Here is a 26,106-nt window from a genome sequence, read left to right as displayed (position 1 = left end):
TTCCCAGAACACTAACTCAAAAATACGTATGCAAACTTCTATTCATAGCAGCAATTAATACAAAATAGCCAGATATGGGAACAAGTTAAATGTTGAAGAACAGCAGGCAAATGAATAAAGAAAGTGTGATCCCTATACACAGTGGGATGTTACTTGGTTATGAGAAGGAAAAAAGAAATATTGCAGGGCCGGAGAGACAGCACAGCGGTGAAACGTTTGCCTTTCATGCAGCTGACCCAGAATGAAAGGTGGTTCAAATCCCGGTATCCCATATGGTCCCCCAAGCCTGCAGGAGTGATTTCTGAGCACAGAGCCAGGAGTAACCCTTAAGTGCTGCTGGGAGTGACAAGAAAGAAAGGAAAGAAAGAAGAAAGAAAGAAAGAAAGAAAGAAAGAAAGAAAGAAAGAAAGAAAGAAAGAAAGAAAGAAAGGAAGGAAGGAAGGAAGGAAGGAAGGAAGGAAGGAAGGAAGGAAGGAAGGAAGGAAGGAAGGAAAAAGAATTATTGCAAAGTGGTGCAACTTAGATAGAACCAGAGTGTATTATACTGAGCAAATTAAATAAGGGATAGAATGATAGTCTGGAACAATAGTACAGCAGGGACCTGGGAGGACACTTGCCTTGCAACCCAGGTTCAATCTCTGGCATCCCATATGGTCCCCCAAGCACTGCTATGGGTGATTCCTGAGAGCGGAGCCAGGAGTAATCCCTGAGCAACCAGGTGTGTCAAAAGCAAACGCAAAACAACAAACAAGCAAATAAAAAAAATAAAAAAATAAAAAAGATAGAAGGTCCATTGGGTTGTTCCATACATTATAATGCAACTCCTCCAGGAAAAGGTGTCCGGAGCAGGGTAGCCATGAATAATTAATAATCCAAGCCAGGCATAAGGGTGAAAATAGGATCGGAATGTTTCCAACCTCCTGGTGTGGAGCTGGCCAAAACCAACAATTTTTATTGCCATTCAGTCTACCCCCAGGCCAGGGGAGGGCCCAGTAACAGCCAAAGTACCTAAATGGAGCAAATGAAATCTCGGTGGGTTTTTCCATTTCAAAAGTCCTGGGAGGAAGGACTGAGGGAGCAGAAGTCTTTGTGTTGGAATAAAATAAGGTATTACCTAACTGAGGACAAATGCTGAATGATCCTACTCCTCTGCAGTGCATAGAGAATCAAAGAAAGAGAATACTCTGCAGTCAGTGATGACAAATCCTAGAAGTTTGACCAGTTAACCAACAGTACGGGTTAGGCAGTAGAGAAAGCAGAGAGGACAGCCAAGTCCTCACCCAGCCGAAGCCACGCCTGCTGCACCCATCACCCACAGTCTTCGCTTCACCAACAGCCCGGCTTCATCACTCCTCTACGGCTCTTTGCAGAGACACCAATCTGACCAATCCAGGTATGCCGGTATTTGGGCTAACTTCACCAGGAATTTTATGGAGTGAGTGCGGCCACCCTCTCCCGCTCCCCTGCCTTCTCATAATTCCAAAAGTGCTGGCAGCTGAAACCATGCCCCACAAAAGCCTCAGTATCAGCAATAGTGCTTGGAATTCCTGGGCCACACAGCTGTACAATTTGCAGCTGCACAATTCCATTTCTGTTTATACTGTCTCCCCTTAGGAACAAACCAATTTGGCGGCCATTGTTTCACTGAAGACACCTAATGTTCCAAATGAAGTAACAGAATGGTTACCTAGCAACAAGAGCTTACTAAATCTTCTGACAATGACTTAATGACCTCATTGGAGATGCGATAATTTTTACAAATTTGTTTATTGTACTCTTTATTTTTCCTCTTCCTCTTCCTTTTTTTGTTTGTTTGTTTGTTTTGGGACCACACCTTGGCAGTGCTGAGGGGTTACTCCTGGCTCTGCTCAGAAACCACTCCTAGTAGTCTTGGGGGACCATTTGGAATGCCTGGGATCGAACCAGGGTCGTCTGCATGCAAGGCAAATGCCCTACCACTGTGCTATCACTTCAGCCCCTTCCTCTTCCTTTTTAAAAAAATCTCTTTTCTTTTTTCTGTTTCTTAATTTATTCACTTTTTTTCTTTTTAAATAATTTCTTTCCCATTTACCTGGAAATAAAGGTATTATGATCAGCTATTCAACTATTAAAAAAAGTAAAGTAAGGGGCCGGGTAGGTGGCGCTGGAGGTAAGGTGTCTGCCTTGCAAGCGCTAGCCAAGGAAGGACTGTGGTTCGATCCCCCGGCGTCCCATATGGTCCCCCCAAGCCAGGGGCGATTTCTGAGCACATAGCCAGGAGTAACCCCTGAGCGTCAAATGGGTGTGGCCCAAAAAAAACAAAAAACAAACAAACAAAAAAAAAAAGTAAAGTAAATTTTTTAAAAAGTTTAAGTGAGTGTCTAGACATAAAGCTAAGCAGGATGAGCTCATGCTTTGTATGTTTAGAGGTCTGGGTTTAACCCCTCTGTCACATGTTCCCTGCATAGTCCCAGAGCCATGAATAGCCCGGAAGCACTATCTGGTATGCCTCGGTCCAAAAAAGCAAACAAACAAACAAACAAAACAAACAAAAAACAAACAAACAAACAAAACAACCAAGTATACAAACAGAGTAAGATTTTTTTTTTCAGTGTAAGATTTTTTTTTTCTTTTTCTTTTTTTTTTTTTTTTTTTTTTTTGGGCCACACCCGGTGACGCTCAGGGGTTACTCCTGGCTATGCGCTCAGAAGTCGCTCCTGGCTTGGGGGACCATATGGGACGCCGGGGGATCGAACCGCGGTCCGTCTCCTAGGCTAGCGCAGGTAAGGCAGGCACCTTACCTCGAGCGCCACCGCCCGGCCCGTCAGTGTAAGATTTTTTAACTTTAAAAAGTTCCCCCTTTGACAGGGCAGTGAATTTCCTTCTGCTTTTGTTTATTTTGGAAAGTGATATCTCAACTCTCTGCTGAGGAACAGATACTGCTATGGCAAAGCAACTTTATTTCTCTCTCTCCCTGATACCTTGAAAATAACCCTTTGAAATACCTGCTACTGTGACCTAGAGCAAATGAACAAATGAGCCAGAAAGCACAACTTTATAGGGCCTGAGCAATAGCACAGCAGGGAGGGCGATTGCCTTGCAAGCGGCCCACCTGGGTTCAATCCCTGGCATCCTATAAGGTCCCCCACAGGAATGATTTCCGAGCACCCAAAACAAATAAGCAAAAAAAAAAAAAAAAAAGACCCACAATTTTACAGCTGGTGATAGACATCTAGGAACAGAAACACTCAAAAGAATGTCTCTTTCCTTGCTGGGCACTCATGGGGTGCAGCCGACGGTTATTGGGTTCAGGGTGATCAGGAAGGGAGGGAGTTTCAATCTTCAGAATTCTCAGAATAATCCTTACTTAGCCTGCCTCCTTGCTCTATCAACCAGAAAAGAAGTCCCTTCTCACCTGCAGTGCAAGGTGAATGACCTTCTGGAACTTTCTCCTTCACCCACCCTAGCTAGAAGGCAGGGAGGGACAGAGGTGGGGCTTCAGCCAGAACCCAGAACTCTTAAGCTGCAGAGCTGCTGTTTCTGTAGCCACAAGTGACCTGGGTGAGTCCACGACCCTGCTGGCTGCACTATGCCGTCCAACAAACAAGTGGCGCTGGTGACCGGGGCCAACAGGGGCCTGGGCTTCAACCTGGTGCGGGAGCTGTGCCGGCAGTTCTCCGGGGATGTGATGCTCACGGCGCGGGATCCAGGCCGGGGCCAGGCGGCCGTGCAGCAGCTGCAGGCCGAGGGCCTGAGTCCCCGCTTCCACCAGCTGGATGTCAACGACCTGCAGAGCATCCGCACCCTGCGCGATTTCCTCATCAAGGAATACGGGGGGCTCGACGTCCTGGTGAACAACGCGGGCATCTTTCTGTGTAGTAAGTGGAGGCAGAGAAAAGGCTTCCACGGGTGTTGAGGCTGATTCCTTTAAAGTCTGAAAATACAGGATGTAGGGCTGGCTGTTCTCATTAGGGGGCAAAGTTCTTTCAGATCCACCCAGTCTGGTGTACAGAGGGCATAGTGCCACCCCAGGGCAAACTCCTCAACACTGTAGGTGTTTTTGGCTGGAGGGCAGCTGGGTGGGGATGTTGAAGGCCAAAGGTTGGCTGCTTAGAGCTGCCTGCAAGAGCCAGGGGTCCAACCTGTAGCTTCCACAAGCTAGTCCAGTGATTGGGATTTGAACTTCTTTTGAAATAAATAATAGGGACCCGGAGAGAGGGCGTTTGTCTTGCACTCTGCAGACCTAAGATAGACCTGGGTTTGATTCTCGGCATCCCATATGGTCCCCCAAGCCAGGAATGATTTTTTGAGCGTTGGGCCAGGAGTAACCCCTGAGCGGCGCCGAGTGTGCCCCCCGCTAGAAAAATTGAAATAAAGAATAGAAAGATGGAAGGGGCGGGCTGAGTAATAGCACAGCAGAAATGGAGTTTGCCTTGCATGCCGTGGACCTGAGTTTGAAATGCGGCTTTCCTATGGTCCCGTAAGCCTGTCAGGAGTGGTTTGGGGTTTCTTTGTTTTGTTTTGGGGACACACCCGGTGATACTCAGGGGTTACCCCTGGCTATGCGCTCAGAAATCGTTCCTGGCTGAAGGACCTTATGGGATGCCTGGGGATCGAACCGCTGTCTTCCTAGGCTAGCGCGGGCAAGGCAAACGCTATACCGTTTTGTTTGCATCACCACTCCAGCCCCAGGAGTGATTTTTGCACAGAGGCAAGAGTAACTCCTGAGCACCGCCAGGCATACCTTCCACCATAAAAAGTTTTTATTTTGCAATGGTCCAGACAGAGTACAGCGTTCTTGTCTCATATGTAGACATACCCAGGCTTGATCTTTTAGTACTGCACTGTGTCCCCTGTGTGAGGTCAGGGGTGTAAATTCCTGAGCACAAAGCCAGGAGTAAGCTCTCTAAGCATCATTGATGGGCCAAGAACCAAAAAAAAAAAAAAAAAAAAAGAAGAGGAGGAGGAGGAGAAGGCAAGGAAGGAAGGGAGGAGGTGGAGAGGAGGAAAGGAGAAGGAAAGAAGGCGGCAAAGGGAAAGGAGGAGGAAGAATTGTGGCAAAGAATGGCGCACAGTCCCCTCCCTTCACCCGCATCTCCATCCGTGTTCAATGACCATGGACACAATTTTAATTGAACCCTGGCATGACTGGGAATTCACCAGGTTTTACTTGTCATCGTCGTCCCCCCAAAAAGTGAGGGAGGTGGAGGTCTCGTTCTATGGCTTTTGACTACATGACTTTTCTCTGCTTTCTCCCCCTGCAATGCAGATAGTAATCCCAAATTATCATTTCCTGATGAAGCTGAGTTGACTTTGAAAACAAACTTCCATGGCACCAGAAACGTCTGCATGGAGCTGCTGCCTCTCTTGAGACCTGGAGGTGAGCGAGAGGAATAAGCAGAGGGTGGTGTAGGTGGGACCATTGGACCCCAGGCTCGTGCATTCCAGGGCCTGCTGCCCTCTGCCCTCAGTGTCACTCGGGTGGCAAGTCTCTGATCGGTTCTCTCTGCCCACCTCCCCAAGCCCTTGAGGAGTGATCCTTACACAATAGACTTATCTTACAGAGTTTGGTTTTGTTTGGTTTAGGTGTGGGAGCACACCTGGTAGTGCTCAGGGCTTATTCCTGGCTGTCTACATTCAGGAGTTACCCCTTGGAGAACCTGTGAGATACCAAGGATAGAACCCAGTTGGTGCTATGCACAGCAAATGTCCTTCCCAGCTGTACAAGGGCTCTGACCCATCTAACAGGGTATTAATATCTCAGCCTGACTTGTTCTGTGCCTCTCCTACATTCAGTTCTCTAGACATTCCCTACCCCCCCCCTTTTTTATCTTCAGATCGTCTTACTCAGCATGTTGGAACTTTCTGTACCACCAATTCATAAGTTCTCCCTATGACCTGTCACCTGTCTAGATTTGCAAAACTCTCCTTATGCTAATGTTCATGTTCTCTCTCTCTCTCTCTGTATATATATATATATCATGCTCCCCACTAAAATAAACATGTTCAGAAGACAGTCATCTTTTCCCCCAACTCCTTTTGCTAATTGACCAAACCACTTATTCTCCAGGATCCTTAAGGTGACCTAGCTCCACCCTCACCACGTCCTAGGCCAGATTCTAAATCCTGTTCAGTAGCCACAAAATTTGGGGGAGGGGCATACCCAACAGCACTCAGGAGTTATTCCTGCCAGGTTCAGAAACCATATGGGATGTTGGAGATCAAACCCAGATTGGCTGCATGCAAGGCAAATGCCCTCCCTGCTGTGCTAATGCTTTGGCCACTTGACAAGGATATTGTTGAATCTCCACATGACTTTTCCCAGTTTTCTTTTTTTGTTTTTGGGCCACATCCTGTGGCACACAGGGGTTACTTCTGGCTCTCTGCTCAGAAATCACTCCTGGCAGGCACCAGAGACCATATGGGATGCCGGGATTCGAACCACCATTGGTCCGGGGTCAGCTGCTCCCAAGGCAAATGCCCTACTGCTGTGCTTTCTCTCTGGCCCCTTTCCCAGTTTTCTTTTCCTGGGTAATATCTCATGTCATAGCATTGAAATTAAACAACAACTTAGAATCAGGGTCAGAGAGATAGTACTTGTCTTGCATGTAACCAATTCTGGTTTGATTCTCAGCATCACATAGGGTCCCCCGAGCCCTGCCAGGGTTGATTCCTGAGCACAGAGTCAGGAGTCAGCCCTGAGCACTGCTGGGTGGGGCCTAAATCCCCTCACCCTAATATAACCAAATACCAGTATCATTTCAGTTTTCATAAATTTATAGATATTAATTTGTATCTCAGTTTTTATAAATCTAGAGGTATTAATTTGTGTCCCAGTATATAGTCTATTCTCAAGCACGGTCTATGTGCATTTGACCAAAATATAAACCCAGTTGTTTGAGCATAAAATACTCTATAAAAGTTGATTAAACCTACATATTCTAGTTAGCAACTTAAAGCTATTCCATACTTTTTTATTCTTTGTGATCTGCTCACAGCTGTAAGTGACTTAACATCATGGGGTGTGTTGCTCAAGTTTACTGGGTGTGTTGGTTGTTCTTTTTTTTTATGAGGGGGGACACACCCAGCAGTGCTCAGGGGCCACTCCTGGCTATGCTCTCAGCAATTCCTCCTGATAGTACTCCAGGAATCAAATGGAATGGCTGGAAATTGAACTGCAGTTGGTACCACTTTTTGATTCTGTTATAGTTTTCAGTTATATTTTTGGGGGGTTTTTGGGTCACACTTGGCAGCGCTCAGGGGTTATACCTGACTCTATGCTCAGAAATCACTCCTGGCAGGCTCAAGGACCATATGGGATGCCGGGATTCGAGCCATCGCCCTTCTGCATGCAAAGCAAATGCCTTACCTCCATGCTATCTCTCCGGCCCTAATTTTTTTAATTTTTGGGGGGAGTTTTGAGTTTTCAGTTATATTTTGGTACATATGTGGTGCATATATGTTAATAAGTGTGATCTTTCTACTGCAGTGAGCCCCTAATCTTTCATTTTTTAATTTTTTTGTTTGTTTGTTTTGGGGGCCACACCCAGTGGCATTCAGTGGCTCTGCACTCAGAAATCGCTCCTGGTAGGCACAGGGGACCATATGGGATGCTGGGATTCGAACTCTCAGTTCGAACTGTCATTCCTGGGTCGGCCACTTGCAAGACAAATGCCTTACCACTGTGCTATCTCTCCAGCCCCCATTTTTAATTTTAATTTTATTTTTAATTTTTAATTGTGAAATTAAAAAATTATACACGATTGGGCTTCAGGCATACAATTTTCAACACCAATCCCTCCCCCCATCTCTACTTTCCTCTACCAATGCCCCCCTCAGCTCACCCCCATTTGCCTACCACTCACCAGTCTTAGGCCCTTAATCTTTTTTGTTTGTTTTGTTTTGTTTGGGCCACAATCTTCAGTGCTCAAGGTCACTCTTGGCAGTATTCTGGGGGCCATATGGGATGCTGGGGATTGAACCCAAAGCAAACAAACACCTTACCTGCTGTGCTATTGCTCCAGCCCCTTAAGTCCTTAATCTTTATGGAATGTTTGTCTCTATTTATTATTACAAATGTGTTATCTCACTTGAGCCCCCTGGGTTGGTTGTTTTTTTTTTGGGGGGGGGGGTTGGGTCACACTCAGCTGTGCTTAGTGCTTACTCCTGGTTCTGTGTTTAGGGACAACTCCTCTCTGGCTCAAAAAACTATATGGGGTGTCAGGGATAAAGCCCAAGTCAGCCACATGCCAAGTTAAATGCTCTACACACTATACTATACCTCTGTTTCCTGATAGGAGCTTTTTTAAAGGTTATCTTTTCTCGGGCTGGAGTGATTGATAGCACAGTAGTAGGGCATTTGCCTTGCATGTGGTGTTAGGGTTTGAGTCTAGACGGTGCTGAGAGTCAAAGACCACTTTCAATAATGCAAGATGCAAAGAGAATTTATTCAACTACCCAAGGTCCAAGTCTCACCCAATTTAGGAAGTCTTGACAAGGACCTCGAGTCAAATCTTCAAGCAGTTTATATAGAAATCGCAAGCATTAACAGAACAGTTATTTCATTGCATAGATGTCTTAATGCATCACGATTTTTCTGGCTCAACTTTGATTGCCTAGGGATACTCTGATTCCAACTTTGGTTGTCTAGGGATACTCCAATTCAAACCCTGGCTATCAAGGGATACTCTGATTCAAACTTTTTGTCAAGGGATACTGATTCAAATCCTGGCTGGCAAGGGATACCTGATTCAAACTTTGATTGTCAAGGAGCCTTTGGTTGTTAAGGGAGCCTTATCAGATAGAACATTCCAAGTTCATTCAACCCCTAGTTCCTCATTCCTGGAGGTTCACCAGCTTTGGTTTTATTTCTGAGTTAACTCTTCTTGTCTCAAAGAACTACTTCACTGAAGTGATTGAACCCAAGGGGCTTTGGTTCTTACATTCCCCCCCTTGTCTTTGTATCACAGGAGGGATCATTCTCGTACTAGGATCTAGAGGTTCTAGTTCAAATATAGCATTAGACAAACAGTTATGGTGGGTTGTCAACTCAGTGAGAGGTGATTAGGCATCTTGAGATACAGGTACATGTGCCATTTAGCTGTCTGTTCACTGCTGTTTAGCTGAGCCTTGTCTTTCTACCTCAAAACTGCAGCTTGTAGCAGTTCCTTAAGCAAACAGAGTCATTTCATTGTACAGAAGCCAAAGCAATGTCATCTCTAAGAAAAGGCACACTGTATTCTTTTTTTTTTTTTTTTTTTTTTTTTTTGGTTTTTTGGATCACACCCAGCAATGCTCAAGGGTTACTTTTGGCTCTATGCTCAGAAATCGCTCCTGGCAGGCAATGGGGACCATATGGGATGCCGGAATTTGAACCAATGACCTTCTGCATGAAAGGCAAATGCCTTACCTTCATGCTATCTCTCTGGCCCCTGCACACTGTATTCTAACATCAACATTTATGGTTGTTTCACCTCAGGCAATAATTACACCTCAGTAGTGGAAAATATTGTGCAGCACAATCAGAAAACAAAGTTTAAGGAAGGGATCTCCAGGGTGATCCACAAATCCTCCATCCACAGCCTGGGGAATAGTCCAAGTACAGTTCACAAATAAATCAGACATTTTTTTTTTTTTTTTTCGGTTTTTGGGTCACACTCTGCAGCACTCATGAGTCACTCCTGGCTCTACGTTCACTCCTGGCAGGCTCTGGAGACCATATGGAATGCTGGGATTCGAACCACCATCTTTTTGCATGCGAGGCAAACGCCCTATCTCCATGCTATCTCTCCGGCCCCCATTCATTCATTCTTGCCAGTCGTCCTGCAGCCACTGCTGTCGGCTGGTACCTCAGGATGATTTTTATTCTGCCCTAGTTCTAGAAGTTGAGTCAAATGAATGTGCATGGGGTATAATTCTGCTTGGCGAGGAGAGAGGAGATTCCTTTGGAAAGAATGTTTCCATAACTTAAATAGCTGTTTCTCTGGGCCTCTTTCAAGAGAACTGCCTCTTACACCTGGTGTTAATTCTTTTACCCTTAACATTTCTGGAAGTCACAATCTTTGCTCCATCTTTATCTATACTACCCATCCCCTTTAAATGTCAGTGTCCAGTTGGTACTTGCACCAACCTCTGAGGTATATAGACATAATTTCCAGTTGATGTCAATGGCCTTTGCTCATTGAATTCCTATAGTCCTTTTTTGCCCTTATTCTCCTGGAAAAGGGGGAAAAGAGAGAGTGGATGAAGGTCCATCTTCTGTAACTTTTTCAAGCTGGCAAGAAACTGTAAACCCTACCTCACGCTACCTTACTTGTTAAGAGGCCATTAAAAGGTTGGATTCTGCAGTTTTCACACCTGAAAAAGATTAGATCGATTAGGCAGGGGGATATTATTTTCCCAATAATTTTTGTCATCTGTGAAGTCACGCTACCAGCCTTCCTCAGGATATGCTCCCTAGTGTTACAGATGTTGACTGGGCTCAGTAACAGCTCTGAGTTATTTCTACTGCTGTTACTTCTCCTTACTTCTCCTATTCAGGTTATGTTTTCACATAAAGACTAGTGATTGCTTTTAGTTCCTTTCACATAGGTTACCCAAGAGGAGTGGACTAATTTCCCACTAGAATAAATTTTAATTCTATTATAGAAAAAAAGATAGTTTCTCTCCGCCTTCACTTTGAACCGTGCCAAATAGTTCCTGGCTTGTTCCTTTGCATAAACACAGAAATGCTGGAGAAATCTCCATTTGGGGCACCCCATTTCATACAAAGAATTTCTGGGGAAATTCTTAAAGATAGAGCAGGTAAATTTCCACTAAAGGCATTAAGACTTACATGTCAGGGCCAGAGCGATAGCACAGCAGGAGGGTGTTTGCCTTGTATGCAGCTGACTCAGGAATAACGCTGGTTCAATTCCTGGCATCCCATATGGTCCCCCAAGCCTGCCAGGAGCAATTTCTTGAAACAGTAGGCACAATAACAACAACAACAACAACAACAAAAAAGACTTACGTGTCATGTCAGGGTTCCCCAGATTTGGCCAATGTAAAAATGAGGCATAGGAGGCAGCAGTCAGATCAATATTCTAAGCCAGGGAATGCCTTGGTCCTCTCATCCTCTGGAGAAGTGTCCTGAGCCTGTCCCACCCTGCTCTGGGTGTCCTCTGGAACTTTTTTTGGGGGGGGTCACACCCGGCAGTGCTCAGGAGTCTCTCCTGGCTCTACACTCAGAAATCGCCTTGAGCAGGCTTGGGGTACCATATGGGATGCTGGGATTCGAACCACCGTCCATTTGCATGCAAGGCAAATGTCTTACCTCCATGCTATCTCTCTGGCCCCTCAATGAACTTTCTTAGACTCATGATTTTTTTTTTTTTTTTGGTTTTTGGTTTTTGGTTCACACCCGGTGGCACTCAGTGGTTACTCCTGGCTCTGAGTTTAGAAATGCTTCTGGCAGGCATAGGGAACATATGGGATGCCAGAATTCGAACCACCATCTGTCCTGGGGCCAGAGTGATGGCACAGCAGTAGGGCGTTTGCCTTGCAAGCAGCTTACCTAGAACAGACCGCGGTTCCATCCCCAGCGTCCCATACGGTCCCACAAGCCAGGAGTGATTTCAGAGCTCATAGCCAGGAGTTACCCCCTGAGCATCACCCAGTGTGGCCCAAAAACAAACCAAAAAAAAAAAAAAAAAAAAAAACACCATCCATCCTGGATCAGCTGTGTGCAAGGCTAAAGTCCTACTGCTCTCTCTCCAGCCCCTCAAAACCTTTATCTTTTTTTTGTTTTGTTTTGTTTTGTTTCTTTTGGGTCACACCCGGCAGCACTCAGGGGTTACTACTGGCTCTTCGCTCAGAAATTGCTCCTGGCAGGCTCGGGAGACCATATGGGATGCTGGGATTCAAACCACCGTCCTGCATGCTAGGCAAACACCTTACATCCATGCTATCTCTCCAGCCCCTAACCATATTTCTTATGAAAGTTGTGTTTCCTTTAGCCAGTAAACAGTTGATTTTTTGTTGGTTTGTTTTTGGTTTTTGGATCACACCTGGCGGAACTCAGGGGTTACTCCTGGATCTGAGCTCAGAAATCGCTCCTGGCAGGCTCGGGGGACCATATGGAAAGCTGGGATTCAAACCGCCATCCATCCTGTGTTGTTTGTGTGCAAGGCAAATGCCTTACCGCTGTGCTATTACTCCAGCCCAAAACTTTTTTTTTGGTGTTTTGGCTCATACCCGGCAGTGCCCAGGGGTTACTCCTGGCTCTCAGAAATCGCTCATGATGGGGGGGGGGGGGAGGGAATAGCTCAGTGGTAGAGCATTTAACTGTAGAAATTGCTCCTGACAGAAATTGCTCACGGGGGACCATATGAGATGCTGGGATTCAAACCATCATCTGTCCTGATCTGCGTGCAAGGCAACACCCTACCGCTGTACTATCTCTCCGACCAGTTGATTTATTTTATTCATTAAACCTTAATTAGTAAATTTAATTATTGGGTTTTTTTTGGGGACCTATACCCAACAGCACTTAGGGGTTACTCCTGGCTCTACACTCGGAAATATTCCTCTCAGGCTCGGGGGACCATATGGGATGCCCAGTATCAAACCTGGGTTGGTCATGTACAAAACAAACACTCCACCCTCTGAGCTATCACTCCAGCCCGCAAATATAAGTTTTTATTGGCACTTTATTATTTGTTTTTAAGGTGTTTTCTTACACTGGGTATATAGCTGAATGATAAAGCATCTGCCTTTCATCTGTGAAGTCCTAGGTTTAATTCCTAGGTTCAATCCCTGGCAATACACACTTTTTTATTTGTTTTTTCTTATTTTGTTTTTCGTTCTTTTTTGTTTTGTTTTGTTTTTTTGAGCTACACCTGGTGGTACTCGGATTACTTTTGGCTCTGCTCTCAGAAATTGTTCCTGGCAGGCTCAAGGGACCATATGGGATCCAAGAATCGAACCACCATCTCTGTCCTGGGTCAGCTGCATGCAAGGCAAACACCCTCTTGCTGTGCTATCTCTCCAGCCCTGCTTTTGTTTTTCCAATAGATTTTTCCACTGTAGTTTAACTTCATCTTCTTTTTTTGGTTTTTGGGTCACACCCAGCGATGCTCAGGGGTTACTCCTGGCCGTCTGCTCAGAAATAGCTCCTGGCAGGCACGGGGGACCATATGGGACACCGAGATTCAAACCAACCACCTTTGGTCCTGGATCAGCTGCTTGCAAGGCAAACGCCGCTGCGCTATCTCTCCGGGCCCTTAACTTCATCTTCATGTGTTAGGTTGGGAGTTCCTTCTCCAGTGTGGTATTCTTCTGTAGCTTTCCTTTCACAGATGTCATGAAAGTTTTTACTTCTTTGGGTTTTTTGTTTTTTCATTTTGGGGCCACATCTGGCAGTTCTTAGAGGCCACTTCTGCCTTTATGCATAGAAGTACCTCAGAAAAGGACCTGATACTATGCCAGGGATCAAACCAGCGTCAATCACATTCAAGGCAAGCTCCTTACCTGCCATTCTATCTCTCTCACCTGTTGTAATATTTAGATGGAAATATCTATACTTGGGCCAGAAACAAAAACAAACAAAAAACAGGAAGGAAGGAAGGAAGGAAGGAAGGAAGGAAGGAAGGAAGGAAGGAAGGAAGGAAGGAAGGAAGGAAGGAAGGAAGGAAGGAAGGAAGGAAGGAAGGAAGGAAGGAAGGTCTATACTTGGGTTAGGTGGCTTGATCCTGCATTCGGATTAGTGAGTTACATTTTCACTTTTCTCTTCTCAGCCACTGTGTTGAACAATCATAGTGTATCAGAATTTCCATGTGGAAATGTGTTTTTTTCATCTTATAAGACTGAGGCCAGCTTGGAGGTAGCAAATCACTTTAGTTTATTCATCTGTAAACGTTTTATCATTTCCTAGATTCTAAATGGTGTCATATTCTTGGCTAAAAATTTTTTTTTTCCTTCCCCAAAGAATTGTGAATATCTTGTGTCACTTCCTTCTGCTGTGTCTGTTGAAAACTCCGTGAATAATCTTATTCCAGGCCAAACTTTTCCCCATCAGCACTGAGGTGTGGGTGAATGGGGGTCACCAGGATCTCACAGGCTCTAGGACCTTTGTGGTTCTGGGGATCAAACCTTACTCAGGCCCAAACATAGATCCATCATTTTCAGCTATTGACATGGGAAAATATGTAGTAAAAATATGGTATACCAGAATCTTATTTTACGTGTTACTTAATATCATGGGGTGTGTTGCTCAGGTTTACTGGGTTTTTTGGTTGTTCCTTTTTTATTTATGGGGAGGGACACACCCAGCAGTGTTCAGGGGCCACACCTGGCTATGCACTCTGGAATTTCTCCTGATAGTGCTCAAGAAATCAATTAGGATGGCTGTAAATTGAATCCAGGTCAATTGTATGTAAGACAAGCACCTTTCTCACTGTACTATCATTCAGACCAAAGTTCAGTTATTTGGTGTTTTTACTAACCCATCCTGCAATATCTATTTCCTTATTCCCTGCCTAAACTCTGTTACCTCTCCTCCCTGCAGGCTCCAGCTCCCTCCAATCACCTAAGGTTGCCGTCACTCCCCCTTCTCAACTATTGCTATTGTTGCTGCAATAACCAGGGTCTCTCTCTCTCTCTCTCTCTCTCTCTCTCTCTCTCTCTCTCTCTCTCTCTCTCTCTCTCTCTCTCTCTCTCTCTCACACACACACACACACACACACACACACACACACACAGTTGTGGTGTTCCAAAGGGGACCAGTCCCTTGTAGAGATACTCACTGAGAGCCATACCACATTGTGGAGAATGTGCACATGAACTCAGCAGGGGCATTGGGGTACTCCCACACTTGCCCACCAGGGACGTACCCCTGTGAACAGAGCACATATCCCCTAAGTTCCAGGACTCACACATGCCCAGCTACATATGGGAAATGGTACCCACTATTGTGATTCTCAAGGAGTCACAGACAGCAGAGCACATGGGCAGCCCTGAGATTTGAACTCATAAACTGACCCTTACAAGACAGGCACATTCAGCCATTGAGCTGTCCCCAAGCCTTCTTCTCTTGTATGTCTAAGAAATGATATCTCCACCCCTTCCTTGCCTTCCAGTTCAACATCTTACTACATGGTCCCTTAAAATCAACTCTGTATCCTGCCCCCAGAATGCTTTCTCTCCCTTATCCCTCTGGCCTGACACAAAAGGGAGGAACTGGACCCAATTTGGTGTTTATCATCTCTTCGGTGCCCAGGTAACGGCGGGTGTTGTCTTTCAGGCAGAGTGGTGAATCTGTCCAGCTCAGACAGCCTCCGAGTTTTTAAGGAATGCAGCCCAGAACTGCAGAAGAAGTTTAAAAGCGACACCATCACCGAAGAGGAGCTGGTGGAACTCATGGACCAGTTTGTGGAAGATGTGAAGAATGGGGTTTATCATGTAGAGGACTGGCTGACACCCACCTACGGCATGTCGAAGATCGGTATCGCGGTGCTGTCCAGCATCCAGGCCAGGAAACTCAACGAGCAGAGGAAAGGGGACGGGATCCTTCTCAATGCCTGCTGCCCCGGCTGGGTGAGAACCGACATGGGTGGGCCCGATGCCATGAAGAGCCCAGAAGAAGGAATAAAGCTTCTATTGTATTTGGCTCTCCTGCCCCCAGATGCGAAGGGCCCTCATGGGCAATTCGTTATGGAAAATAATTCCAAAGATTGGTGAGTGGAAATCACAACCCGTTGGACTTGTCTAAATTTGATGAAAAGGCTACTTAAGGGCCCGGAGAGATAGCACAGTGGCGTTTGCTTTGCAAGCAGCCGATCCAGGACCAAAGGTGGTTGGTTCAAATCCCGGTGTCCCATATGGTCCCCCGTGCCTGCCAGGAGCTATTTCTGAGCACACAGCCAGGAGTAACCCCTGAGCATCGCCGGGTGTGGCCCAAAAACCAAAAAAAAAAAAAAAAGGCTACTTAAGTTTGCAAAACAAGTCCAGTGTGATAGCACAGCGGGGAGGGTGTTTGCCTTGCATGCAGCTGACTAGGGTTTGATCCCTGACATTCCATAGGGACTTGTCTAAATTTGATGATAAGGCTACTTAAGTTTGCAAAACAAGGCCAGTGTGATAGCACAGCGGGGAGAGTGTTTGCCTTGCATGCAGCTGACCAGGGTTTTGATCCTTGACATTCCATAGGGTCCCCTAAGCCGACTCCTATTCACCGCGGGCGCGCACGCCCGCACACACACACACACACACACACACACACACACACACACACACACAATTGCAAAACAAAATCTCTACTCAAGGATTGGTTTTAATTAAGTTCACTTGAAATTTTAGGAAGTCTTTATCATCCTTGATTTTTTTTTTTTTTTTTTTTTTGTTTTTAGGCCACATCCGGCGGTACTCAGGGGTTATTCCTGGCTTTGTGTTCAGAAATAGCTCCTGGCAGACAGGGGGGACCATATGAGATGCCAGGATTTGAACCACCCCACCGTTGGTCGGCTGCTTGCAAGACAAACTCCTACTGCTGTACTATCTCCCCGGCCCCCGTTCTTGATTTTTTTCTTCGTTTGTTTGGATGGGGGGGTATACCCAGTGGTGCTCAGCACTTACTTCTCGCCCTCATCACTGATTTTTGTGAAGTCCTTTTTGAAAGTAAGAAAAGTCTGTGGATGGGGCTGGAGTTATAGCACATTGGTAAGGCGTTTGCCTTGCATGCTGCCGACCCAAGACAGACCTAGATTGGACCCAGGTTCAATCCCTGGCATCCCGTAGCGTCCCCCAAGCCTGCCAGGCTTGATTTCTGACCGCAGAGCCAGGAATAAACCTTGAGCATCGCCAGTGTGGCCCAAAAACAATAACAAAAAAAAAAAATGTCTATGGAAACTGCTTCACCATGAGAACAATGAATTCATACCTGCTTCTTTGATTTTTCTATATCTTGAAATCACTAGGTGTAAAGGTGAATTTTGTAGGTTATTTTGCTTTTGGCATTTTCCTGTTTGATGTTCTCAAAGCTTTCTGGATCTATACTTTGACATCTGATTTTAATTTGGAAAAATTTCCCATTTTTTCAATGTTTCTTCTCTGTTCCTCCGTTTAGTCCCATTATGTGTGTGTTACTCCTATTATAGTTGTCACAGTTCTTGGATGTTCAGGTGATATTTTCTTCTTTTTCTCTTTGCTCTTTTCTCTTTTGTTCATTTTGATGATGTGAGCAAATGTAGTCTTTCCTCAGGCCTAGGCTTTGAAGAAATCTTTCAAAGGATCAGAGAGATAGCACATCGGGAGGGTGCTTGTCTTTCATGTGGCCAACTTGGATTTGATCCCCGTATTCCATATGGTCCCTGAGCTGGCCAAAAGTGAGTCCCTGAGCACAGAGCCAGGAGTAAGCCCTGAGCACCATCAGGTGTCACCTAAAGGCAAAAATGAAAGAAAGGAGGGGGCCAGAGAGACAGCACAGCTATAGGATGCTTGCCTTGCACACAGCCAATACAGCATGGACAGTGGTTCTATTCCTGGCAACCCATATGGTCCCCCATGCCTGCCAGGAGCATTGCTCAGGGGTTACTCCTGGCTGTCTGCTCAGAAATAGCTCCTGGCAGGCACAGGGGACCATATGGGACAATGGGATTCGAACCAACCACCTTTGGTCCTGGATCGGCTGCTTGTAAGGCAAATGCCGCTGTGCTATCTCTCCGGGCCCTCCAGGAGCAATTTTTTTTTTTTTTTTTTGGTTTTTGGGCCACACCTGGTGACGCTCAGGGGTTACTCCTGGCTATGCGCTCAGAAGTCGCTCCTGGCTTGGGGGACCATATGGGACACCGGGGGATCGAACCGCGGTCCGTCCTAGGCTAGCGCAGGCAAGGCAGGCACCTTACCTCTAGCGCCACCACCCGGCCCCCAATTTCTAAGCACAGAGCCAGGAGTAACCCTGAGCGTAGCCAGGTGTGATCCAAAAACCAAAAAAAAAAAAAAAAAAGAAGAAGAAGAAGAAAGGACAGATGAAAGAAGAGAGAAAGAAAAACAAGAAGAAAAAGAAAGAAATGAAATTAAAGATGGTCTTTAATTTAAGTGAAATTCTTCATTTCTAATGTTTCTCATCTCTAGCAATTCTTTTTGTTCCTAGACAATTTGTCCCCATTTTTCTCACCTAGAGAGTCTTACATTCTGCCTTTTCTATAGAATCCTTAAGTATATTAATCACAATTAATTTTAATTTCCTGTTCTGATAATTCCAACATTGCTGTTATCTATATGAACCTAATATTTCTTCTTCCTTTTCAAATCTTTGGAGTTTTTTTTTTTTTCTGCTTTTTTGGGTTTTGTTTTTTGGTGCCAAACGCAGTAGCACTCGGGGATTAGTCCTGGCTCTGAGCTCAGAAATTACTTCTGGCAGGCTCAGGAAACCATATGAGATACCGGGGATCAAACCCAGGTAAGTCGCATGCAAGGCAAACACCCTACCCACCTGCACTTTCACTCTGGCCTCATATTATATGTATTTTTAGTAATTAACATACCATACTGGGTAAAAAGCAAAGGTTTTTAAAGATAAACTTCAGAGGCCGAAGCCATAGTACAGTCAGGTAGGGTGCTGGCCTTGTACATAGCTAACCCAGGCTCGATCCTCAGAATGCCCTAAGTCTACAGGAGTGATCTCTGAGCTTAGAGTTAGGAGTAAGTCCTGAATACATCTGGGTGGGACTCTCCCTCCCAATTTAAAAAATACATAAAAATAAAATAAACATCGAGTAATATAGTAAGGGGTAGAAAAATGGGGAAATAGTCTAGAGTCCAGAGTTCAGACCTTAGTCTTTGGGGACTCTCTGTGTGCCTCTGCTCTGTGAACCTCACCTGCCTGCTCTCCTGATGGGACAGAATAACCAGCTTGTGCTGGATCTGGGCACCTGCCTTCTCACCTGGCCAAAGGAGGCGGAAACTAGGTACTTCCTTCCCCTGGGCTCTTAAACTCTCATAAAACCACCACAGATTAAGTACCGGTTTGTTCCACTTTCAAAATGCTTCCTGGTCCATGTGGAGCAATGCTCATCTAATAGCCTGCAGAGACGGTGTTTTCTCCTAGTTTTGCCTGACCATTACTGTTCAGTTCTTTCTTTCTGGTTTCTTTTTTTTTGGGGGGGGGCACACCCAGAGGTGCTCAGGGGTTACTTCTGCCTCTGCCCTCAGTAATCATTCCTGCTGGGCTCAGGTGACCATATAGGATTTTGGGCATTGAACCCGGGTCTGCCACGTGCAAGACAAGTGCCCTACCCACTGTGCTATATCTCTCCAGCCCCAAAGTTCAGTTCTCTCTTGACCTAGCACACCCATCTTTGAAGATTTTGGCTCACAGGATTCTGCTCTAGGGAGCCCTTGTATTCACCTGTCTGTGTGTGCCAGGGTCTAAACTGTTTTACAGATCAAGGAAGAGTTTGATGTTTTAGGGATTTAGAGATGCTACTATTTACTTTTGATATTTGGGTCACACATGGGCTACTCCTGGCTCTGTACTCAGGGGTCACTCCCAAAGAGAGTGAGGAAGAAGGAGAAGGGGGCAGGCAGTGCTGGAATTAACCTGGTCCTCCTCCAAGTATATGTCAGCCCATTTAGCTAGTGCTTCTGTCCTAGTTGGGTTTTAGTAGGGTTTTTTTTTTTTTTGGGGCGGGGGGGAATCACACCCGGCGGCACTCAGGAATTACTCCTAGCTCTGTGCTCAGAAATCACTCCTAGCAGGCTCAGAGGACTATACAGGATGCCATATGGGATTTGAACCACCATTCGTCCTAGATCGGCTGCATGCAAGGCAAAAGTCCTACCACTGTGCTCTCTCCAGCCCTTTGGTGTAGTTTTTATTCTTCTTTTCCTTTCTTTCTTTTTTATCTCTCTCTCTCTCTCTCTCTCTCTCTCTCTCTCTCTCACTCTCACTCTCACTCTCACTCTCACTCGTGAAAATGGAGGAGGGTGGTAGCTTCCAAACATTTCACAATCCAAACCGGTGATGGGAAGTCCTCCATCCTCCAATGTCATTTGAGAATCTGAATCTGGAGACAATGTTTTTTAATCTTTTCTATCCTATAACCCCCACCACTAGGAGTATTGCTCTGACTGACTGCATCATTTGGGTAAATACTTCCCAAAGGCAGAATTTTCCAAAAGGGAATTAATCTAAGGTGTTCCCATCTGAGACCTGAGTTGGAACCATCCAGCTTGGTGATTTACAGTTATCATAAAATCACTTCTAGGGGCTGGAGAGATAGCATGGAGGTAAGGCATTTACCTTGCATTCAAAAGGTCAGTGATTCGAATTCCGGCATCCCATATGGTCCCCTGAGACTGCCAGGAGCAATCTCTGGGCATTAGAGCCAGGAGTAACCCCTGAGCACTGCCTGGTGTGACCCAAAAACCAAAAAAAGAAAGAAAAGAAAATCACTTCTAGGGTACATGAGGTGTTACTCTTAAGTAAATAGAACCAGTCAGTTTATGTTACAGACGGGGATGATCTATGGGGTGGGGAGGATCCGGGAAATAGTGAATTGTTTATAATACCAAATCAGAACCAAGCTTAACAGTTTCTCTTCAACTTCAAACTAATTTAGGGTGAAGCAACATTTAGGCCTCAAGAGTGTTGATGATATAACTGATGATTTAACCTTGAAAATCAACTGGATCTGATTGAAACCACTGGAAAAGGTAGAGCTGCCTGGACTTGGCCAACTCATTCATACACTCACCCCATCAGCTGTTTTTGCAAACTGAACTCGTTTGTTAAATCTGTCTTCTTTAGTATCTTCCACAGGCAGAATATGATTCACACCACCACCGATTTCACTCGCTCCTGCTTATTTCTCTTCTACTTGTCACATAAGGCAACAAAAATTAGACAAAAAATAAAAACTAGAAATAATAAGTCTGCTATAAGGAATGGAAAAACATTATCTATGGGCAAGTTGTTTGCGGGGGTTTGGGAACTTGGCACATTGGTGGAGGGAAGTCATTAATGATGTGAGGTGGTATTAAAATATTGTACACTTGAAACTCAAATATGAATGACTGTAAATCATGGAGCCTTAATAGTTTTTAAATTTCAATGTAAAATTTTTTTTCATCAATAAAATTTAATTAAAAACCTCAAATCCTGGGACATTAAATGATTTACTGCTCAACAACCAGTGGGTCAAAGAGGAAATAAAATGATACAGAAAACATGGGCCGGAGAGATAGCATGGAGGTAAGGTGTTTGCCTTTCATGCAGAAGGTCATTGGTTCAAATCCCAACATCCCATATGGTCCCCCGTTTCTGCCAGGAGTGATTTCTGAGCATAGAGCCAGGAGTGGCCCCTGAGCGCTGCCTGGTGTGACCCAAAAACCAAAAAAAAAAAAAAAAAAAAAAGATACAGGAAACAAATGAGAATGAAGATATCATAACGTATCACAACACAGGGAGTCAGAGAGATAGCACAGCAGGGGAGTACTTTTCTTGCATGTGACTGGTCTGGTTTCTAGCCCAGCATCCTATATGGTCCCTGAGCACCACCAAGAGTAATTCTTGAGTGCAGAGCCAGGAGTAAGCCCTTAGTATTGCTGAATGTGGCACAGAATAAAACAAAATATGGGATACAGCAAAAATAGTATTAGGAGAAAAGTTCATAGCAATTTATTAGGAAATATCACAGCTTAAGCTCCTAGAAAAAGACAAAAGGGACCCAAAACAAATGAAAGAAAGTAAATAATAAAACTCAGAGCAGAAATTAATTAAATAAAACTAAAAATAAATAATTCAAAGAATCAGCGAAACCAAGAGCTGATTTTCTTTCTTTTTATTTATTTATCTATTTATTTATTTGTATTTTTTTTTTTTGGTTTTTGGGCCACACCCAGAGGTGCTCAGGGGTTATTCCTGGCTAAATGCTCAGAAATAGCTCCTGGCAGGCAGGGGGGGGGGCATATGGGACACCGGGATTCGAACCAACTACCTTAGGTCCTGGATCAGCTGCTTGCAAGGCAAACACCACTGTTCTATCTCTTCGGCCCAAGAGCTGATTTTCTTTACATGACTGAAACCCAACTACAATCGTATTTGTAATCAAGGTGTTTAAAGAAAGATATTGGGGCTGGTGAGGTGGTGCTAGAGGTAAGGTGTCTGCCTTGCAAGCACTAGCCAAGGAAGGACCGTGGTTCGATCCCCCAGCGTCCCATATGGTCCCCCCCCCCAAGCCAGGGCAATTTCTGAGCGCTTAGCCAGGAGTAATCCCTGAGCATCAAATGGGTGTGGCCTAAAAACAAAAACAAAAGAAAGGTATTAATGAAAAGAAAAGAAAAAATCCTGTTTGGAGTTAGCATAATAAAAGAAAAAATAGGGGGCCGGAGAGATAGCGTGGAGTTAAGGCATTTGCCTTGCATGCAGAAGGATGGTGGTTCGAATCCTGGCATCCCATAGGGTCCCTTGATGGTCTCCTGAGCCTGCCAGGAGCAATTTCTGAGCATATTGTCCCCCGTGCCCACCAGAAGTGATTCCTGAGTACCGAGCCAGGAGTAATCCCTGAGTACTGCTAGGTGTGGCCTTAAAAATAATAAAGAAGGGCCCGGAGAGATAGCACAGCGGCGTTTGCCTTGTAAGCAGCCGATCCAGAACCAAAGGTGGTTGGTTCGAATCCCGGTGTCCCATATGGTCCCCCGTGCCTGCCAGGAGCTATTTCTGAACAGACAGCCAGGAGTAACCCCTGAGCACCGCCGGATGTGGCCCAAAAACCAAAAAATAAAATAAAATAAATAAAGAAATAAAAGTAAGAAATGTAAAGAATCTTCAGGCATTAGCTTGAAAACCTTGATGCCATGAAACTGGAGAACATAGGAGAAATGACTAATTTTTTTTTTGAGAAATAACTAATTTGGGGATTTCTGTAGCCTTCCAAGATTGAATCAAGAGCAAATAGCACCTGAACAGAATAACTGTCGGGGCTGACGTGGTGACACTAGAGGTAAGGTGTCTGCCTCGCCAGCGCTAGCCTAGGACGGACCATGGTTTGATCCCCCTACGTCCCATATGGTCCCCCAAGCCAGGAGTGACTTCTGAGCACATAGCCAGGAGTAACTCCTGAGCATCACCGGGTGTGGCCCAAAAACCAAAAAGAAAAAAAAGAAAGAAGAACAATAACTGTCAAGGAAAGATCTACTGCCAATCCTTTTTGGGCTCTTTCAGAAAGCTGAAGAAACAAATCCTTCCAAACAGTTTAATTTTTTGTTTGTTTGTTTGTTTGTTTTGGGGTCACACTCAGTAATGCTCTGGGTTACTCCCGGCTCTGCGCTCAGAAATCGCTCCTGGCAGGATCTGGGGACCTAATATGGGATGTTGGGGATTGAACTGGAGTCTTCCGGGGTTGAGCACATGCAAAGCAAACACCCTATTGCTGTGCTATCGCTCTGGCTCCTTTCAAACAGTTTATCTGAGTCAAGAATCTTCCAATTCCAAAAGCAGACAGAGTGTTCACTAAAAGAAAGGAAAAAAACTATAAAATGGGAGCCAGGGCAGGTAGGGAACTTGCCTTGCACATGGCCAACCCAACTTCAGTCCCTGGCATCTCATGGTTTCTGAGCACCTCCAGAATGAATCCTGAGCACAAAGCCAGGAGTAACCCCTGAGCACAGCTGAGTGTGACTCAAAAAAAACCAAAACTATAGAATGATATCCCTAATAAATAAAACACAAAGGTATTCAACAAAGTATTAGAAAAATGTATCAGCAGGTAGTACAGCTGGGAAAGCATTTGCCCAGAATGTAGCAAACCAGGGTTCAATCCCCAGCATCCCAGATGGTCTCCAGAACACTGCCAGGTATGACTTCTGAGTGCAGAGCCAGGAGTAACCCCTGAGCATTTCAGGTGTGACTTCCAAACCAGAAAATAGGCATGTGTGTGGTTTTAGATAGATAGATAGATAGATAGATAGATAGATAGATAGATAGATAGATAGATAGATAGATAGATAGATAATAGATATATATATAGATATAAATATGACACCAGATGAGCTGGAGCAAAAGCACAGCAGCGAGGGCGTTTGCCTTGTGCACAACTGACCCAGGTTTGATCCCTGGCATCCCACATTCCCCCAAGCCAGCCAAGTGTAACTTCTGAGTGCAGAACCAGGAGTAATCCCTGAGTGCCACCAGTGGTGTCCCAAAAATTAACTAAATAAATAAACTGTCACCAGAGTGATAGTTCAGCAGGTAGGGAACTTGCCTTGCACACAGCAGACGCTGGTTTGATCTCTGGCATCCTACATAGTATGCTGACACCTGCCAGGAGAAGTTCCTGAGTGTAGAGTAAGCCCTGAGCACTACCAAGTGTGGATCCAAAACAAAATGTCCTAAGCCGGGTCGGAGAGATAGCACAGCGTAGGGTGTTTGCCTTGCATGCAGCCAACCCAGGACAGACGGTGGTTCGAATCCTGGCATCCCATATGGTCCCCCGTGCCTGCCAGGAGCGATTTCTGAGTGTAGAGCCAGGAGTAACCCCTATGCACAGCTGTGTGTGACCCAAAAATCAAAAATAAATAAATAAATAAAATGTCCTAAGCCATAACCATGTAGGATTCATCTCAGGAATACAAGGATGGTTTAATACACACAAGACAATCAACATAATACACCATATCAATACAAGGGAAAAAAACAGTTTGTCATATCAATAGACACAGAGAAAGCATTTGCAAGGTTCAACATCCACTCATGATTGTTTCAAGGCTCAATAAAATGGGAGTTAAACTGTCCTCTGTGTGGTTAAAGCCCTTTATCGTGATTATTTACTTCAATAAATCAAGTGAGACTGACATCTTCAACCTCTGTCTAGCAGGGTTGGTCACAAAGAATGGGAAATAGTCGAGGTGGCATGTTTTGGTTGCAAACTGCCCTCGACAGCCCAGTACCAGGAGATAATCTGCCCATTAAGTCTACACAGTTTTTGGTTTCTCTATCCTGATTCTTTAGCTCATGAGACTCCAGACACATGAGTCATTGTTTCCATGAACAGGTACATCAAAAACAGAGGCTGGAGCCATAGCGTACCAGTAGGGGTTTGCCTTGCACTTGAACCCAGGATCCTATATATGATCCCACTAGTCTGTCAGGAGTGATTTCTAAATTTAGAGACAGGATAACCCTTGAGCACTGCAGGGTGTGTCAAAAAATAAATACAAAATAATAAAAATAAAATAAATATTTGCCAGGAGTGATTTCTGAATTTAGATCCAGAAATAACCAGGCTGGAGAGATAGCATGGAGGTAGGGTGTTTGCCTTGCATCCAGAAGGTCGTTAGTTCAAATCCCAGTATTCCATATAGTCCCCCAAGCCTGCCAGGAGCAATTTTTTTTTTTTTTTTTTTTTTTTGGTTTTTGGGCCACACCGTGCGGTGCTCAGGGGTTACTCCTGGCTGTCTGCTCAGACATAGCTCCTGGCAGGCACGGGGGACCATATGGGACACCGGGATTCGAACCAACCACCTTTTGGTCCTGAATCGGCTGCTTGCAAGGCAAACACCGCTGAGCTATCTCTCCGGGCCCGCCAGGAGCAATTTTTGAGCATAGAGCCAGGAGTAAACCTTGAGCGCTGGCGGGTGTGACCCAAAAATAAAAAAACAAAACAAAAAAAAAATCAGAAGTAACCCCTGAGCACTGCAGGGTGTGACAATAAATAAGTGAATGAATAATGAATAAATAAAAATGAAATAATAAAACAAAAAATTAGAGTTGTACAGTAAAATGGCCAGCTACAAAACCAATGCATAGAAATTCATGGCTTTTCTATATGTGAATAATAAAATAGAAGAGATGGGGCCAGCACGGTGGCACTAGAGGTAAGCTGTCTGCCTTGCCAGTGCTAGCCTAGGATGGACAGTGGTTCAATCCCCCCGAGTCCCATATGGGTCCCCCAAGCCAGGAGCGACTTCTGGGCGCATTGCCAGGAGGAATCCCCAAGCGTCACCGAGTGTGGCCCAAAAACCAAAAAAAAAAAGAAGAAGAAGAAGAAGAGAGAAATTTACAAATAGGTACCTAGTAGTAATCAGCATAACAAAAAGGATAAAATATTTACAGAAAAGAACTATAAATAGCTACTAAAATAAAGAAAGAAA

The 26,106-nt window shown here is 45.0% G+C and overlaps 1 protein-coding gene across 1 annotated transcript; it reads left to right on the top strand.

Annotated features, from left to right (window-relative positions):
* Window positions 1–1,374: 1,374 nt before the first annotated feature.
* On the top strand, window positions 1,375–21,042 carry LOC126026081 (carbonyl reductase [NADPH] 1-like). Its single transcript, XM_049785800.1, has 5 exons — window positions 1,375–1,393; window positions 3,376–3,857; window positions 5,249–5,359; window positions 15,260–15,692; window positions 20,577–21,042. Exons 2-5 carry the CDS (start codon window positions 3,569–3,571, stop codon window positions 20,650–20,652), a joined length of 909 nt encoding a protein of 302 aa, XP_049641757.1. The 5' UTR covers window positions 1,375–1,393; window positions 3,376–3,568; the 3' UTR covers window positions 20,653–21,042.
* Window positions 21,043–26,106: the final 5,064 nt, after the last annotated feature.

Source organism: Suncus etruscus, chromosome 13, assembly GCF_024139225.1.
Source record: "Suncus etruscus isolate mSunEtr1 chromosome 13, mSunEtr1.pri.cur, whole genome shotgun sequence".
Classification (NCBI taxonomy): domain Eukaryota; kingdom Metazoa; phylum Chordata; class Mammalia; order Eulipotyphla; family Soricidae; genus Suncus; species Suncus etruscus.
This window is presented reverse-complemented; position numbering and strand designations above follow the sequence as displayed.

Bases quoted from the DNA above. Each gene is read 5' to 3' on its own strand.
- LOC126026081 (XM_049785800.1), top strand. From the start codon at position 3,569: ATGCCGTCCAACAAACAAGTGGCGCTGGTGACCGGGGCCAACAGGGGC. The intron at 3,858-5,248 runs GTAAGTGGAGGC...CCTGCAATGCAG, and splicing joins CGCGGGCATCTTTCTGTGTA to ATAGTAATCCCAAATTATCA. The intron at 15,693-20,576 runs GTGAGTGGAAAT...AAACTAATTTAG, and splicing joins GAAAATAATTCCAAAGATTG to GGTGAAGCAACATTTAGGCC.